This window comes from Tiliqua scincoides, chromosome 1 (assembly GCF_035046505.1).
Source record: "Tiliqua scincoides isolate rTilSci1 chromosome 1, rTilSci1.hap2, whole genome shotgun sequence".
NCBI lineage: Eukaryota > Metazoa > Chordata > Lepidosauria > Squamata > Scincidae > Tiliqua > Tiliqua scincoides.
The window spans coordinates 156,556,878-156,576,427 of NC_089821.1; the positions used below are offsets into that span (position 1 = coordinate 156,556,878).

Sequence of the window (19,550 nt, forward strand, 5' to 3'; positions counted from 1 at the left end):
GTTTTTAAAAAAAATTTCTTGTCCAGTTTTGTATCAATATGGTGGAAGAGTACATTTTTCATTAATATTCTCATGAATACATTGTCAACATAATTCCCAGTGAGTCCATGGCAAATTTTGCAGAAATCACTACATAACCACAAAGGCCACCAAAAGCAACTAATTAGACCACATTTTCACCTCAGATTTGAGCAGCAGCCATTCCAGATCTCTCACAAAGTTCTCCTTAAAGCTGGGTTTCTTTACTTCAGCTACCTTTGGGACTTTTCTATGGAATCACTTCAAGATACACAAGGGCAGGAAAAAATTTAGGACATAACCCCAATGACAAATGAGAAGTTCTAATGGCTCTGCAGTCTTAGTTTCAGCCTTTCAGACAAAGGTAGGGGACTTCTGACCCACACTTCAGAATCACTTCCACTCTCCTGTAGATGAGGGTTGGACACGCTAAGCATAGATTCTGTGGGGCTCAGAGAATTGTGAACATGCACTACAGAGGACAGTTTGGGATGCTCTTTCATTGATATATCAGTGCTAATTACTTGAAAATCAGGCTCTTCTCCCCTTAGCTTAATTTCAAGTGTTGATTCACTGTTGCTCCACTTGTCCTTCAGCAAATGCAGGTTATGTTTTCTTTGCCATTTTGAGCCCCTACAAGGCTTCGTCTTTTTCATGTTTTCATCAACACTGTCTTCGATAGGACCACCATTTTGGCACACACTCTTCTTAAGAGAGCTTTTAAAAATTGTTTGTACAGGCTGCTTTCTAACTTCCCAGTTATCTATGGCCTTTGTTGGCTTGAGAGGCCACCTCAGTAGCATATTTGCTGAGCAGGTTGGTTCTACTGTTTCAGCACAGAGACCCTTGGGCACTGTGTTGCCTGAGCCTATGGGTTTCTGTGCCACCTCGCCTGGGATTTCAAGATTTTTCAGCATTTCCTCAGAGTTCTGCAATCTGAGCCGCTGTGAATATTTTTCTGACAACACATTTTCAGTTTCCCAAGTGCTGGCATTTGGCTGAGCTGAAGAAGATGAAAACATGGCCCTTGAGCTAGCCACTCCCTTTATTTGTTTGACCGCCTGCAGGGGGTTTACTAGAAATGCATTTGGACACTTAGAGGAAGGTCTGAAAGAAGACTCCTTCAGAATTAGTCCTTCAGGAGAGTTGCTGTTTGAAACAAAGGCCATATTGCTGGGTAGATCCTGATCATAGTTTACAGAATCTGAATAAGGTGTGATGATTTCTGCTGTTTTATGGTGCAACGGAGAATGCCGTCTTACAGAAGTATGACATGTGCCCGACTCAGATTCTGAACAAACACCATTAACATGCATTAAGGGCAGGCTGAAGGATGTTCCTTCCCAGTCAATGTCACTCAACTGTAGATCAGCAATCGCAGAAGAAGCACAAGGATAAGTAGGCTGATTTGTAAAGTCTACCTGTGAGCTGAGAGAACTTCCAGAATTGTATTCATTTGCTGCATTTTGTGGAGAAGTTATGGGCAAGGCAAATGGAGGGTTTTGATTTTTCACAAACGTGGTGGAAATGTTTCCAGTTACAGTTGGACCCTGAAACAGAGAGTCATTTTCTGGCCACCTGTGATGATTCAAAGCAGTTTCAAAGTTAAGTCTGGATTCACGGTCAGGAAAGGTTTCACATGCAGGCTGCAGTTCCAACTGAGAAAGAAGTTCTGCCACTTCACTGTCCTCTGCTGGACAAGCTCTTAGTTTAGTCTTTTTTCCTAAAGAAACAACAAGAATATTGTGTAAGGAAGTTTCTCTTTAATGTAAACAAGAACAAAACTTGAAGATTCAGGTTTACCTCTCCTTTTTTCCTTGCATATGTGTAACTTTTCCATTTGATACAGGGCAACGATTTCTGGATATGCAGCCTGAAACAATGATGACTCCTCTGTTGTTACGAAAAAGGGTTCTGCGAACTGATCATCTGCTGTAGCAAAATGGTCTGCAGCAATAAATAAAAGGCATAGCAATCATATTCTCAAATGCAACTACAACCACAAAGCGCTACAACCACAGGCAAGATGGTTCTGCCCTTAACTATGCTTTTTTCCCCTGAGGAAATATGTCAGATATAGATCTTTCAGTACAGATTCTGATTCTTTTCAGGCTGATAGCACAAACAAGACTTATAATTAGCTGCTTCATTGTGGAAATCTACTAATACATTTTGGCTGATGCAGTCATGGGTCATCTGTGGCCCTAAATATTTGCCACTGTTATTTTCTGTCCTAGTTATTTTGCATGGCACCCATGAACATCTGTGTGACAATTTTGTCCAAATGTTTTGCTTACTTATAACTGCTAGCTCTACCTGAAGCATAAAGCAACCGACCCTGCAGGGATAAAAAAAACACTAGCATACATTCCCCTGGTCTGCAAACGGTGGTGTAGAAGAAGTAAGAATAACTCTTCTTCATAAGTTGCCCTCTCCAATCATTATATATGGTGTGGCAAGAACCGGACACAGCCGGATTGTGCATTGATCTACTGTAGTATGATCTCACATGGCGCAAGTTTGTGAAAAGCCGGTTTTGACCTATTCATGTTGAATCCCAAAAGGCACCTACAACAATTCTGTCTCGCATTTATTTATTTTTCTTTATCCCTTTAACCATCTCCTTTTCACTATGGATCTGTCTGTTTAGATTACAAGCTTGCAGGCAAAATCCTGTTGATTTTATGATTTCATGGAGCCATGTTCCAAGGTGCTAAAGAAATACCGATTATAGGTTGAGTCTCAATTGCAAGGGTTCCTTTCCCAGGACTAACATGGATGGCAAAAAACGCACTAAAGCAAATCAATTAAAAAAACAAAGTCCCTTCGCTCTGGTGATTTAAGAACAGCCTTGCTGACCTTTTGAAATGCACACACTCTCTCTCCAGGCACTCAGGCTTCACTAGGAGGTAGCAATCCCTCCCTTCACCAAGAGCCCCAATGATAATCACTGCCATTTAGCTTTCATTCAGGGGCTCAGGGGGGAGGGAGGAGTTTGCCTTGTTCCTGGAGAGAGAATGACTGATGGATTGTCAGCCTGCTGCCCTCTCTCACATTAATTGCTAAAGGACTGTTTTCCTTCAAAGGGTACTTCTCAAACATCTGTGGATAATTAGGTTACACCTGTAATCACTTGCATGACTGTCTCTATAACAGTAAAAGGCAGTTTTTCAAACTGTGATTTTAAAAGGATGCATTTTTCCCTTTCTCCAGGGATCAGCACATTCCTTCTCATTTGCAGGGGCCATTCGTGTTAAGTCAAATCAGTTAATAAAAAATCCATGTATAACAAGGTTGGATCTGCATTTTATTTTTAAAACTTTAGATATTAGCGTTTTCTTGTGACAAGTCTCATGTGTATTACATTACACCAGGGGTGTCCAAACATTTCGGCAGGAGGACCACATAATCTCTCTGACACTGTGTTGGGGGCCAGGAAAAAACATTAATTCACATTTCCAGTTTGAATAAATTTACATAAATGAATATATTAGAGATGGAACTTACATGAATGAATGAAGGTCTTGCAATAGCTCAAGGCCTATAAAAGGCCTTGTACAAAGCAAGGCTATCCTTTCCTTCACTGTGCTGCACCACAGACATGAAACAACAAGCAGTGGAGGAAGTCCTCATCCCACAGCTCATGCGAGAGGTTGAACAGTCACCCTCATGCTGAGAGCAGTTGCTCTGGTCCAGCATGGGCTCCAGCAAGTCTCTGGAGGGCCAGAGTCTCAATGGAGATTGAGGGCTCCCTGTGGGCCGGATTGGGAGTCCTCGAGGGCTGCAAGTGGCCCGCGGCCCAGGGTTTGGACACCCCTCCATTACACCATGACCCTCTCCCTCCAAAAGTCTTGTCCCTTTAAGCCCTGTCCAGAAAACACACACACCTTCAAAATTCAGCAAACTTATGAGGGGGAAGCTGAACTGTGCCCATTAGTCACAACCCCTCAATACCAGTGATCCGCTGGCCACCTTCCCAGTCAGCCACTCGTCCAAAAGTTGCTGACGGATGGTCTGTAGGTGCATCAGTGTTGAGAGGTGTGGCTAGCAGACACAAACCTGCTCCCCATCCCATGTATACTGAAAGCAGGGGATAGGGGGGCATATTTTAACTGCACTGCGGGAAAACCCCTATAATAGGCACAACAAACAGCCCCAACCTGGCTTTTCCCACTCAATTTCAAAACAAGGAGTCCCATTTTTCATTCGTGTCTTGACTATCCTGTAAAACAAATATAAGAAAATGTCAACAATTTTAAACAGAACAAAAAAGAGAAAAATGCCCATGTTTGTAAAGTGTGCAAGAAATGCAGAATTTAAGTGAAAAATGTGTTTGGTTTAGATGTTCCATGAACCTAGTACTTGTTACCAAAATATCATAACTGACAAATTGGTGAACACTTATACACGCATAGTTGGAACTGCTTCCCCTTGGAGCTCTCCCACATTGCTGCCACCTGAGTGTGTGGGAGCTTACGGCAATTGTGAACAAGAACAAATTCATGGGGCTTTTCTATTTAATCAACCCCCCATGTCACTGTAGTTTTCACATATATACTAAAGCCACGTAGGAGAGCATCACAAAGAAGCAGTTCTCACGTGGAATGATGTGTGCACATATAAACGGTTCAAGTTGAAATCCCTTCCTGCACTATCCAGTCTGAATGGCAGTCTTGCTCTTGTTGGATAAATGAGAGCAAGTGGGCAGGAGGAAGCTTTGGGCACAGTCAGGGAGTGTTGTGCGGTTAATCATGACTATACATCTGATCAGCAATCACCCACAATCTACACATTCAAGTGTGGAAAACTGCTCGTTCACATGGACTAGCAGGACCAGTATGGTTTGCACAGCTCCGATTATAACAGTGACATGAGCTCTCTCTCTCTCTCTCTCTCTCTCTCTCTCTCAATGAAGGAAATGCATCTTCCTTGCAGTCCTTTCAGTAGAGCTTTCTTCTTCTGTGCACTGCTATTATTAATTCTAAAAATGTATATCCCAACTTTTTTGCCAAAGCCTTAAGGTAGCAATCAACCAACAATAAAACACATAAACATTCAATGCAATATAAAACCAGTAACAAACACAATCACTGCTACAGCTGGGAACGCTGCCTAGAAGCATCCTGAATCTGCACTGCATACCAACTATTGAAAGAACAGACCAGGATTCAAGGAGCTGTTTGAGCAGAGGGCTTGTAATAACTCAGTGGAAGGACTGACCCACAAGCTATGGTATATTGAAAACTGCTTTTGAAATTCCTCCGACTTTCAAAAGCAATTTTATCCTAGGTATGTTTGAGAAAAGCAGGCGTCCAACCCTCCCAGATCTAAGGGCATGGTTCTTTGTGTCCTAGCCATGCTCTCCTATCCTCAGGTCTGCATGTAGTGTCACTAGAACCAATGCAAAAACTGATACAAAAGAGAGATGGTTCGAGGGGCATTATTTTGTCAACTGATACAGAAGACACATAATGTACATTTTGCACCGCACTGACATAAGAGATACAAATCTGGTATATGTTTTACATGGGGTTTTACACGGGGTCCCTGTTATATGTTTCACTGCATTAAAGTCCTCAATTTTTTGAGGATCTAGACATGAACATTCTCCGCGTTTACGCCTTTCACTATTGTAGCTGCCTGAATATCTTCTCACTTTTCTGAGCTCTTGAATGTACATTCCTGAAATTTAGATTTTGCTGTTGCTGGAGAGGCATACTCCTCTTCCTCCTCCACACCCCCCCCCAAGTTCTTAAAGGGGGGCATACTGGTTTACACACATTCAAGGCTGTATACGAACCTCTAGAGGCCCTATCCCTACCTCACTGTTTCTTATGGGACAAAATTATTCTCAAAGTCCAATGAAGAGTATGTATGTACATATAGTCCCCATTAATCCCAGTTTAAATTATTTTTTATGGAGGAAAATTTATTATTTATTTAAAAGATTTCTATCCCATCTAAGTCCAAGCATTCCAGTCCCTAACCTTGACTTATAAAAGGGACCTCATGAAAAAGGATGATGCATAACTGAAGAAAAAGGAAATGAGTCCTTTGCACTTTCATGAAGTTTTAGGAATACATATTTTCTCCAGTGACAGAAGTGAGGAGAAACACGGAGGGAATTCTCACTTCATAAATTAGATTACCGTAGTGCCTGCAGCTGCTGTGGGTCCACATGCCCAGACTTCCTTCTGTTCATGTCATAGTACGTCAGAAGGGCGCACAATTTCTCACAAGCATAATGCTTGGTCCAGTCCATTTTCTCGCAAGCAAATCTCTGTTAGTGTGAGAAGTGTTTTAAACAAGTTGTTTTCAAATGTTTTAAACAAGCCGTTTGTGTTCTGCGCCATTCTGGTGCCATCAAGTTCTCCAGGAAAATTTTTACAGTGACATATCTGAAGCCCTGTATTTGCAAGTAGTACTAGCTACAATCAACATCTATATCTGAAGGACTCAGAAGTGTCTAAGACTGTTGAGGGAATAGTCCAATGACAACAGTGAGAAAGGAAAGCCCACCAAGATGAATGTTTTCTAATAAAGATTCAGATTTATGGTTTTAAATAATATTGAGTTTACATAGTTTTTCTTTGAAATGCAACCACCTTGCCACATGAATTTTTCATGCATATTGACAACACCAAGTTGAGCATGTATTATTTAGATACTATATTTACAGTCCACTTTTCTTCTTTAAGACCGCAAAACAGTTGTAAGAGAACTTGCCATGAAAACCAAATTATACCAATTTGTAAAAGTATTTGAATATTCAAGTGACTTACAGTGAAAATCTACTGGAAGTTTCACTGTATACAGTAGACTGACACCCTAATGGGCATGCATAGAAATGCATTTTAAATTAGTTTATATGGGGCTCAGGATAATGGCACAGAAATGCTATACTAGGAACACAGACTATAGAAATACTACCCACTGTGCATGCTTGTGTATGTTAATGTAGTAAAACAGAACTCCCATTGAAATGCAATAGTAAGATGACATTTTTTACCCCTTCTTATATAAAGTCATGGCATTTTTTTTTATTTTTACTGTTCTCTCTCAGGATTTAAAAAGGCAGACTTGTTTAGCTTATAGGACAGTATGAAGATATAAGTGGATATAACCTAGGAATAAATCTATGAGGAATATACTTAAAACATCCGATGAGGAAAGCAATTCTGAAATAGTTTTCTGACTGGCCACAGTAAGAACCAGCATGTAAAGGAGCCAACCTCAGGCACCAGATCTGAGGTTGTCATTAAAGGGCAAACAAACATCATTTATAATGTTTTATTATTTATTAAATAGTACCATGAAAGGTATCGGCCTTGTACCAAAAGGTATTTTCTGCCTTGTACCAAAATGTGTTGGTTCATATCTGGTAATGAGATTTCAGAACCAGCTTGGCTTTAACATGCTATTAACACACTTTTACTACAGTAGCAAGATGATCTCAGTAACTATCAAAGGACATATATGAGGTTCCACTGACAGCAAGAGAAAGCTATGTGTATGAACTGTTTTCCATTTAAATCAGTGGTTCCCAACTTTTTTTCATTTGCATGCAGCCCATTTCCATAAACTGTACCCCTCATATTAGCAAAATGTTTGTAACTAATATAGTTGCTGTTATTGCAAATTCATGTTTCAACTTCTGAGCCATATCTGATAATGCACAATTTGATGACCAAAAACTATCAGCTGGTGGGACTTTCGCAGTCAGCTAGCTGCTTTCTTTCCTGCCTTGCCAGCCCCACAAGACATTCCAATACAAACATGCCTTTTCCCACCATTATTCAATTCTTTTTTGAGTACCCCTAAAGATCCTGGTCAGTTTGGGAACCACCGATTTAAATCAATGAGATCTCAAAGTGCTTAAATTTAGCTAAATATCAGCAGGATTTTTTTTTACTCTTCCTGGTAGTCTGAGAGCACAATCCTAACCAGGTCAACTCAGAAGTAAGTTCTATTTTGTTCAGTGGGGCTTACTCTCAGGAAAGATTGGTTAGGATTGCATCCTGAGTGTACAGATACCAACACAATTAATGCACATTTCAAAACACAAGTTTTATACTAACATAGTTTACATAAACCATTTTCTAAAGAGACCAATTATGTCAAATTATATTTGGGGTCCTCTCATTATTTTGACTGATAACATGAAAACTAATTTACAACATTGCCAAGTTACACTGAATGCTAACACATATAAGATTTTAGCCAGCAAAATCCAGTTACTTGTTCTGTACCTGAAAGGACAATAAATTTGGCCTTTGGGACTCATTTAGTTTCGGCTGCTTATCTTTGCAGACAAGATACTCTTGGATAACCTTGGGAGGAAAAAGTAAAAAGAGATTTGGATACAAAGATGCAGATAAACAGGTTCATCCCCCCCCCCCATCCTGTTAAATTTACCTCAGGAAATGGAAAGCCTTCACATGCTTTAGCTTTTCTGCAAGGAAAATACATACATTAGAAACAGGTTATAAACATGAACAGTGTTGAACTGACAGGCTTTTCTCGCTCTTGAAAACAAGAAGAGTCTGTATGGCAGCACACCTACTTTCTAATGCCATCCTCCACTTGGTCAACTTGTTGAGTGTGCCGAGAGGAGTGCCAGTCACAAGGACAACGATACTCGGCATCATGGGGTTCACAGTAATCTACACTTTCACAAAGCTGACACCCAGTGTGCTCATGATCTTTATGTGATCCTACAAGTAAAGAGAAAGAAGACCACAAACTGAATATACTTCTTAAAATGGAAAGTTAAGTTCCATAAGATTTTGAATAAGCAATCTAAAGCCTTTGAGCACAACTCAAATAGACTGGCCAAAAAACACTTCTCAGCTGTCTAAATCTTGTTATTAAAAGGGTAAGAAAGTTTTCTAATTCCTGTGGTTTGGTTCAGAAATAGTTTGGCATTCTGTGTCCAAGGCTTACACACTCCCTCCTTTCCTCCCACAAGCTGATTATCTTACTCTTTCTGGTTTGAGCCAAACTATAAGCCTTGTTCTGGTGTTTGACCTCCAATGGAGCATGAACACAAGCTCCAGAAATGGCAGCTTAGTCCCACCCTCACTCTCCACATGTTCAACTGTTCGTCTGCTTGAACTGCTGAACTCAAGAAGAGCTTCTCCCTACAAATGCAACTCTAGAAACATATGCAGCGCAAGGGTATTCTAAATCTTTGAGTACAATCCACTTAGAAGCCCTTGTATACAAAGCATGCATAAAACCCTATTAGGAGGCCCTGCCTTTTATCTTCCTGGATAGCCAGGAATGTAAAGGGAGGCTGCTTGGGCCACTCTTCTCAGCACCCCAGCAGAACTTAGAAAGTAGAGGCCAGATATTCCATCCTTTATCTTCCCACACTCCCAGGGAGGCAAAGGAGACCAGTGTCTGTATGTTCATTTCTCAGCAATTTTATGCTATTGTTTATATTACTGTGCCTGGCACTATATGTCTTTTCTTAAATTGCAAGCTGACTCACCTGGATGATGACATATGGCACAGTGAATCACCTTTTTAACTGCTATAACTGGGTTACTACCATATTGGAAGTGGTCCAACCAGTGTTCAAATCTAAAAAGACATTAAAAAAATGAATGCAACATATTGCATTGGCTAGTCACACAATAATATTGCCCACAAGATCAAACATGGATTTACTGATAAATATACTTCTGAAGATGTACGGTATCTATTTGTATTTGCATCTCTGGGGCACTAGTTGTACCAACCACAGAATAATCCATGCCAAATTAGAGCCTTTTGATTTCCCTTAAAGTGGAGCTCAAAATTTGCTTTGGATCTAGGAGCCAGTCAAAATTTTCAGCTTCTAGCTTGTTATGTTTTAATGCTGGTTCAAACAAAAATCTCATGTGCCACCAGTGAATGATATAAATTAGATTTTACATAAAAACATTAAGAACCACATTTTCAACTCCTGTGATGGCAAGAAAACATGGCAAATGTCAATGTGACAGCTAAAATACCTACAGGCTTTGATTTAAAAATAAATAAGGAAGTTGCATCAATACAGTAATTTTTCAAAGCTGAATCTCATGACACTAAGCTGCAATCCTATAAACATTTACCCGAGAGTTACCCACTGGATTCAGTGGACTTCTGAACAGACATGTCCTGCAAAGCAAGCCCTTTCTCTCCCTCCCTCCTGTCCATCAAGCATCAGAGACACAAATGCACTTAGAGGACCTCTTGGAGGGCAGGAAGGTAGCATACACTCTCATATGAGCTCCATGTGACCCCCCCCACACCCAGCCAGTGTGCATGAGAGACACTCTCTCCTCCATCTGGTAATGGCCCCTCCTGTAGCTCCCTCCAGCCCAACAGCTCTTGTGGTTGCTTTCTCAATGACAAAATCCAGTCACTGTAGCAGCTGAGAGTGCAGTGCGACAGATGCCCATCAGCTGCAACTTTACAGTCATTCCCTAGGCACAGTGAACAAATTCTGAATCATCAAGGTGAACTGGTAACTTGAATTTGTCAAGCTCTGCCTTAAAGAGTATGAGATCAAGTTAGATGTGATTCCAAAAAAGAAAGAGGCAACATATTGACCATATAACGCATGTTCACTATTCTCTGGGCACATGTGAAGTTGCTTTATTCTGAGAGTAGTGGTCCACCTAGCTCAGCCCTGTCTATGCTAAGGTTTTAAAGGGCTTCAGTCAAGGGGCTTTCTAAGCCCAAGTTTGATTGTGCAATGTGCAGTATGACTATTATATGCACAATTTTTTTTGTTAACTTCAAAAGGTAGGTCACTCAAAGAGCCAACTTCTTCAAAGCAAGGTACAAGTAGAAAAGACTTACTGGAATGTACAACCACGTAAAATTTACCTTTGCAGTAAACTCTGCCCTCTCAAAGTTCTTATTAACTTTAAGGCCTGTTCTTTTCCAACTCCAGGAACTCCCTTTTAGAGACAAGAAAATGACTCCTATTGAGAGAGGCTAGATAAGTATATAGCAGTATCCATTAAAAGCTGCAATAAAACAAAACATCCTTTCCCCAATGTCTTTCCTACAGATTGTTATATCATAAAATGCCTGAACACATACTCATGGAGTGATAAAACACGCATCTGATGCTGCAGCTCAAGTAAAAATGCTTACCTGGCTGCGCCATGAAAAAGAGCCCCCCACCTACACCACCCCAGTTCCAGATTAGAATGCCTGAAAAGCACACAGTCAGGAAGCAGTGACTAGATCAATTCCTCAATTCCCTAGTCCTTCCAAGCAGGGTTGCAGGTTGCATTTGTTGGCCAGCACTGGAACCAATTTGCATGAAAGCACCCAAGGATAAGGTTTCAAAAGTTGCGAAATGTTGAGATATACATGTCAGAAAGCCAGAGTCACTGATAAAAGCTATTTTCAGTTGACTGAAGCTGTAGATGTCACAGCCTTGTACCTGAGCAACCAGATTATTCTGAAAGTGTGAACCATAGTAGTACCTCGTCAGATGGTAAGAATGGCAGGCAAACAGGAAGGTAATTGCTAACAACATCCTGAATATATAATCAGAAGTATTATCCAAAGAACTGAAAGCCATTTTCTCACACCTTATGTTTAGGGAGGTGTCTTCTAGGTGACTCACTAACTTCTAGGGAGCTGATATTTGCAAAGCACTGCAGAGAATAGAATACCAAAATAATATAATGGGCATCAAGTTGAGTTTCACTCACATCGCTATGTGAGTGAAAGCATCCATTTTCACTGCAAAGTAGTCCAAGTTTACCTATACTGCCGCAGGCTGATCCAGCTGTGTGACGGAGAGCTACCACATGCTTTAAGCCAAGCCTGGATTGGTTTTTTATACTCTGCTACAACCTCATGAAAAGCTGTAGTTGCCACAGAATGCCAAAATCCAAGCCGGTCTCTGCTCAGTCTGTGGTGGGCAACAACGACAACTACAGCAGGTACTGAACTAAAGCAACCTCCAGATGCTGAAAGCTGAAACAGTCATGTGAATGAATCCTCAGCAGGGTATCATTATAAGTAAGCATGAAATGACTGCAAGGTCAAATTAAAAAAAATGGATTGGGAAACAAGGTTGCTGAAGCCTATGCTTTATTGTCAAGATCAAATTGAGACAGGTCTAGTGTGCAATAAATTATAATACAGTACAGTACAATATAAAAGGTAAACACCTTCTCACAAAACCATGCAAATAACTCAAGGGATGCATCGCTACAAACAGCGTCATCTATTTACAACCTGACAGGGTCAACTAAGGTAACTTTTAGGGGAAATGTGTGAAGATTGACCTTTTTCTGAAATAAACTATGTTAAAAGGTGCTCTGTCAAATCTTATACATCTTACAGGATGTAAATCTTATAAATCTAACAGAATGGTGCAGTCAGAAGATGATTGCACTGCTTGACTTGCCTTTTCTCCAGGAGCAGATTGAACAGAATTGCAAGTGCAACTTTGGATTTTGCAGCAGAGCAAGGCTTTGCTATGGCAAGACCAAAATCAATTTGACTGAAATGGAAGGAAGGGCAAGCAGCTGGCTGGAGGAGAGTGTTGGTATTTTGGAACTGAAATCTGGCAGCAAACCACTGGAAGAGTTTATTCAGACAGCTGCATCAGCTAAACAAAAACATGTCAAAGGAGACATAAGGATATTGCAGCATGACTCACTAGTCCTGCATTGTAACAGATGCCAGACACAAACAAAACAAAACCCATCTCATTCTCACAGTATGAGTTATTCTAATTACACTATGAATAAAATTCACAAATTAAGCAGATACCAACAAAAACATCCCTGAGCGGTTTGTGGAGGCAGATCAGCAAACTACCATGATTTCTGTTTGCCAAAGGCCAATTGCAACTTTAAATATTGATGGAAAACAAGTATTTAGCAAAAGACTAAGGGGGCTGCAGTTTGGTCAACATCTCTTAATTGGCTTGAGTCTGCTCAGTGATTTACCTGACATTGCACGGACACAGTTTTTCTCCCAAGTAGGAATGCTCTTACCTCAAGGCAGGTCTATGATGGAAGGTAGAAGGCAAAATTGGCATAGTGCCTGGCACCCACCACCCTGCTCCACCCTTTTACTGGGTAAACTGGATTGGAAAAGGTAGTTTTCGATGTACTCAAAAGCTAAGAAGCCCAGAGAGAAGGTGGCCACTTAGGAAAGCCTCCCTTCCAGGTTAACAGAGAACCTTCAAATCTGAGGGGATCCTTTTCAACCAACCAACAGCAAAATGTGGACAGTCTGCACTATAGATGCAGCAACTTGCTCCCTCCCAAGTCCCCTTCTGCAAACTGAGATTAGGCAGGTAAACAGTAAGATTAGTTTAAAAACCGGAAAAGAAAATCAGAATACTAGAGGGAAAGATGCATGGGATAAAACAAAAGCACTGATCAACTAGCAAAGGAGAAGGGAGTGGTGCTAGGAGTCAAGGTCGACAAGGATGTTAGAATTCAAGTGAAAAATAAAGCTAAAACTCTGTCATGCCTTCTTGAGACACTTTGCCTTCTACACCATCTCACATTGTTCCAGGGTGTGTTTCTGTTTCTCTCTCTCTCTCTCTCTCTCTCTCTCGCTCTCTCTCTCTCACACACACACACACAGGATTGGGCTGTGAGTCTCTGAATTAGCCACTCCTGGAAATTATATGGACTATGGGCCAATAAAATGGCTTAAAACAAAGTTTTTTATTACTCAGTTGGAGAAAAACTCAAACAATTGTTGTCACAGTAGAACAAAGATAGCTACAATCTCCAAATTACTTAGCACTCCTTTCAGAAAGCTGCTGCATTGCAGAAATCTCCAAGATATTTGAAATGTCCCAAACAGATTGAAAAAATAGGAGGGGGAAAAAAAGCTTTTCACCACGATCTGATTACCAAATGAAAGTTAAGCTGAATTTATCTGGTCTAAGAGCCCAATCCTAAGAGTTCACGCTTCAGTGGTAACGAAAGTTAAGCTCACGGGCAGCCCAGTCCTTTTACTGTACCTTAAAAGATAGGTGCCAGTGGCACCAGGGAGGATAGGACTTAAATAAGTGTTTGGATAGGAGATAGGACTTCTTTAAGTCTCCTGCTAATGAGAGAAAAGAGATGCCTCTTAACGTCACCACTGAAACGTGAACTCTTAGGATTGGGCTCTTAGACCAGATAAATTCAGCAGAGCACACTGAACCAGCGTGGTCAGCCTGTGGAACACCTTGCCGCAGGATGTGGTGACGGCATTTGGCCTAGATGCCTTTAAAAGGGGATTGGACAAGTTTCTGGAGGAAAAATCCATTATGGGGTACAAGCCATGATGTGTATGTGCAACCTCCTGATTTTAGAAATGGGCTATGTCAGAATGCCAGATGCAAGTGAGGGCACCAGGATGAGGTCTCTTGTTAGCTGGTGTGCTCCCTGGGGCATTTGGTGGGCCGCTGTGAGATACAGGAAGCTGGACTAGATGGGCCTATGGCCTGATCCAGTGGGGCTGTTCTTATGTTCTTATATCACTAGAGGCATCTCTTTTCTCTCATTAGCAGGAGACTTAAAGAAGTGTTTGGACTCTTCCCCCAGCATTCAGCAGTGGCGTTCCTTGCATACAGCCTTCACGGCATTCAGAAGACCTTTCGGAGGCCAAAAAAGGCCACTTCTGGTTTTCAACCCTTAGAAGGCATTCTGAACATCTCTGGGGGGAGGATCTCAGAGAGCAGCCCTCAGATCAGTACACCGATACCACTGGCAGCTGACTGAGTGCCAAGGGGGGGCCACAGGGGAGTGGATGGCGGCATGGCACCACCCCCCAAGCTTGGCCCCCGGGGCATTTGTCCCCCTTGCCCCCATGCATGCCACTGGCGTACAGTACTCCATTCAAAACCACATTACCCCCAGATACTAGGCACATTTATTTCAACGAAGCATTCTTCCAAGTAAGTTGCTCAGAACATAACCATGAAAAGTAAAAAGTGAACAAATTGTGAGGTGAAGGAAATCAGTGCAAGGAAAGATTTGGCATAATAAGGGAAGACAAATTATGACTCAAGAATTTGACATGTCTCAGGTCTGAGGAAGGGTGGCGTCTGGCACTAAAGATTAGAATCTGGCATCAGCTCCTTTACATTCATGTTTTTACCTTAGGAAGATAGTCACATCCCAACAGAACTGCTAATCCAATCAGGGATTCCCTGCTGCAATTCAGTTTCTCCTCAATAGCAGATATCGAATAGCAGTCAACATGTGGGTGCTGTGAAAAATACCATAAGGTTATAATACTTCTGGTATGCCATATGCTTTTACAAAAGCAAATAGAAATTATACTACCAAGTTGGTTAAATGAGCGCTGAAAATATTTTTTACACCAATACAAACATAAACGCTCATTTTTCTGCGTACAGCTGACTGAATACATATCATACTCTAAGGCTTGGATTGAATGATTACACATCACATAATGTTCCATAAGTTTAACAGAACGCTTCAATGACTACTTTAGCAACAAAGTACCATGGCAGACCTGCATCAGTTCTTATAGTATAGGGTATGTTAACATCACTTCTTTCCTCACAAGCCAGTTATTTCTCACTCGTTGGACAGAAACACTTGTGTCTCGTTTGCTATTCATTTTACTTTCTGTGTTAGATTCAATGTTACATCTCTAGCTCTAGCTGCAGTGGCCTTTAGGATTGGAGAAATGGCGGTAACTATGATCTATCAATTTAGACATTATGGGAAACCATATTAGTACAAATCATGGTTTGCAAACCCACTTAAACCCTGGTTTCAGATTCTGGTTTGCCAGCCAATCACAAACCATATTTTACCAATTCATATATCATGCCCACTCATAGTTATGCTTCTAAGTTTAAGCACACTCTATCATGCTCTTTCCCTGTGACAGTACAGGCAAAGCTTAAAGGGGCAAGGACGGGGAGTGGTCCAAACACTTTTTGGAAAAACAAAAAACAGAAGGCTAACTGTTTTGAATATCAAGGTTTTTGCTTTTGGGTTTTTTTTGTTTTTTTTAGAGACACACTCAAACAAATCCCCACCTCGTTACCTTTACATTCATTGTAAAATTTCGGTAAACCGTTTGAGCACCATACAGGAAGGCATCCCCATCATTTGTGACACAGCCATCCACGTAGCCATTAGCATTCAGATAAGCACACATGGCCTCTGCTTCACCAGCTGCTTGAACCCAAGGGACTCCTAAGTACTCCAACATTTCAAGGCACTTAAAAAAAAATACCAAGTGAAGATTTATAGATTTCCTGCAGCCCTTAATTTGTTTCATTTCAAACATACCAAAGCACATGAAGCAATCACTATACATGAAAAGCCCACCTGAGACATACCATCATAGGAGATGCTTCTAAACCGATCAACCTTTGGCTACCCCAACTCTGACACCTTTCTTTCTCCAAGTCTTTCTCTAGAAGTCTCCAATTCTTTCTCTAGAAGTCTTTTCTGAAGTCTAAATCATGAACTGATTACATAGACCTCCATCAAATAGTCGCATAAATCTCCTTCAACAGCCAAACTAGGTTTTTCTTGTGCTGCACTTGTCAATATGTTCTTTCTGGAAGCAGCTTACGATTATGAAGGAACAGGATTCAGCAGTTACCTTGTTTGTAAACAGAACCTCAAATAAAACTACATATTTAGATTACACTTTCACTTTTTGGAAAGCACCGCCTTATCATTTGGAAAGCAACACCAAATAAGCAATTATGTACTAAGAAGGCCAATAAACAGCTCAGTGCTTTATGTCTCAAAAACAACTCAAGTTTATTAGGTTGATCAGCACATCAGCCATACACCTATTTATCTAAAATCTTAAAACCAGAGTTTAAAGCCATAAAGAAACAGAATTTGGCTATATCCACAACACACTCTTTGCAAAGACTACTTAATAGTAATTTCAGTCTTAAAGACTCTGAAAACATAGAAAATTTATGTATCCATTTCTTTAAGAATCGATTTTTCCCTGCTGCATATTTTGGGCATCGGAAAAAGATATGCACCGGGGTGTCTAGTTCAGTTAAGGGACAATCACAATAACGCCTGCTCAGGAGGAATCCTTTGAAAACGACCCTTCATTTGTGCCGTTGGTATAGCATTGCATCGTGCAATCATATAAGCAAGCCTCAACTTGGGAACTGTCAGTACATAAAAATAAATGGGTAAAGAAAATTTAGTGGGAAATTTAATTCCAAAATAAGAAGGGGAGCATTTACGCTTAGCCTCCCTTAGAAGGCAATCCCAGTCTTGAATTAATAGCTTTTCAACAAGCAGCGAACGGCTTCTTCCACTGAATTTTTCTAGTAGTGCTTTATGTCTTAAAACCTACTAACATATATGTCATAATCCAGAGGTAACAGACAGAAGAGTAGTATGCTGCAGACAGAACCTTGTGGATCATTCACATGCAGTTCAAGGTCTCATGAAACTTTTAAAACTAGAGTTGGATCAATAAAACATATTTTAAATGAAATTTATGCCTGTTCTTCTGAGTGATGCCAGCACTGGCAATATTCCAAACCCTGAAGTATACATGTAGCCAAACAACTATCCATGAGAACTTGCCTCTTTCAGTAGAAATTTAAAGTGAGATCTCCCTGTTCTTGCAGTTGCAGGTTTCTTGGATGGCCCAAAGCGAGTCTCAGTCCTCTTATGCATTGTGTTTGCTTTCAGCTTTGGGGGGTCTCCTTCCATGACAAATACCAGATGGATCCCCATGCGTGTTAAAGAAGAGACTCGAAAATAAAGATTCCTGTAATAATAAGCAAACACTTTAGTGGAAGAAGCTGGCAATTGGGCACCGTAATGTTGGTCAAATGTTTAAAAAATAATTTTAATTATTAAAATATTTTCTGTTAATTAAAATAATTAACAGGAAAATAATTAACAAAATGTTTATAAATAAGCTCTAGTGCTTGCTACACTGGCTCATCTAATTTCCTGTAGCCCTTAATTTGTTTCATTTCAAACATACCAAAGCACATGAAGCAATCACTATACATGAAAAGCCCACCTGAGAGGTACCATCATAGGAGATGCTTCTAAACTGGTCAACCTTTGGCTACCCCAACTCTGACACCTTTCTACTGACAGCTGGAGTAGTCATGGTTCCTAAGGCTGTAATCCTGTGCACTTACCTGGGAGTAAGCCTCATAGAACACAGTGGTGCTTACTTCTGAGTAAACATGCTCAGGATTGCCATCTAAAAGTGATTTCATTTTAACTACACTGTTATCTGGGGTAGCAGATGAGTTAATGACACAGCATAGGATTCATTTATTGCCACAGTCACAAAGATGTATTTTCCCCCAAAATGATTAGTTTAAGCAACACATCCATTCTCTGCTTCATGCACCCTCTTCAAAAGTTTTTTTTTTAAATTTTAAAAAAAAATCTACATTTTAAAGGAGGATACCTTTTGACTGACAAAATGTGGCTCACACAAATTCTAATATGGAATTAGTTTCTTTGTGTTCCTTCCTCAGTGCCCATCATCACCTATTACTTGATGGGCACTGAGGAAGGTCAGATGTGATGCGACAAACAGCATTAAGAGGCTCCAGGTGGATGGAATGACTTTTTCGAACACAGTAATGCAAGCTTTGGTACTCTGCCTGCCGAGCTTCCTACCTAATGCTTGTTGCATTGCGTTCCTGGTCTCGCTGCCAGGCAGCAAACATCCAGAGGTCCTGTGAGTACCACCCAACACCATCTCAAGTACCACTGGTTGAGAAACACTTTCCTACAACACTGTTGTGGTTAAATGGGTGGTTGGTAGTGGTAGCAGCAAAGTATTCTCAAGTCTGTCTGACATCTTCTAATAGAAGTGGCCCAATAATCAATTTAGGATTCAGATAGAATATGCATGAGTTTCACACAAGGCTTTATTTGGGGGAGGGGGGGAGATTGACTCTGACCTTAGCTTTTTTCCATGATTTGGAAACATATTTAGACTACACTTTACCATTTTGAAACCACCACTAGGTAAGCAACTTCTCTCACACAAAATCTTAATAATCTTATAAGACATCGATATCACTGTACTCACCTAAGATGAGGTTTAGTAACTACTCCAATCATCTTTTTAACTGTCTGTGCTTCACAGACCCAGAGACTTAAATCTACAGCCAGCGTCTTCCCTTTAAGGCTGCCTAGGGGGACATATAGTTTTACAGGTTCCAGGATCTGCCACAGACTAGTCACGCCCATCGTTCCAAATATTCAGGCAGCACAGGAGCATTTGCTGAAAGGGCCAACAAAAAATATAGATATTTTATATATAAGAGAGCTGTAGTGATGAAACTTTGGCAGTACTTTTAGAGATACAAATACTTTTAAGTACATTAATAAAAGTCACTTCTCAGAGAGTAAAACCCCAAAGCTCTTTGCAAGGAAAAGGTCCATTCAGTTCAAAAGGAATTACTCAAATACTGTGATAATAAGAACAAATTACAGGTAGTTCTATCAAACAATTTTAAGAATTCTTCAATCTTTGTTTTTTTTGAATTTTATGAGAAATGGAGCAACTAGCTC

The 19,550-nt window shown here is 40.6% G+C and overlaps 1 protein-coding gene across 1 annotated transcript; it reads right to left on the reverse strand.

Annotated features, from left to right (window-relative positions):
* Positions 1 to 341: 341 nt before the first annotated feature.
* GEN1 (GEN1 Holliday junction 5' flap endonuclease) lies at positions 342 to 19,226 on the reverse strand. The gene is made up of 13 exons (XM_066622677.1): positions 19,066 to 19,226; positions 17,583 to 17,769; positions 16,054 to 16,230; positions 15,130 to 15,240; positions 10,879 to 10,952; positions 9,512 to 9,603; positions 8,582 to 8,732; positions 8,434 to 8,470; positions 8,268 to 8,348; positions 6,168 to 6,298; positions 4,179 to 4,240; positions 1,822 to 1,965; positions 342 to 1,741 (listed from the first exon to the last, which is right to left on the reverse strand). The coding sequence occupies exons 1-13, from the start codon at positions 19,224 to 19,226 to the stop codon at positions 342 to 344; spliced, it is 2,808 nt and encodes a 935-aa protein (XP_066478774.1).
* Between the last annotated feature and the right edge of the window lie 324 nt (positions 19,227 to 19,550).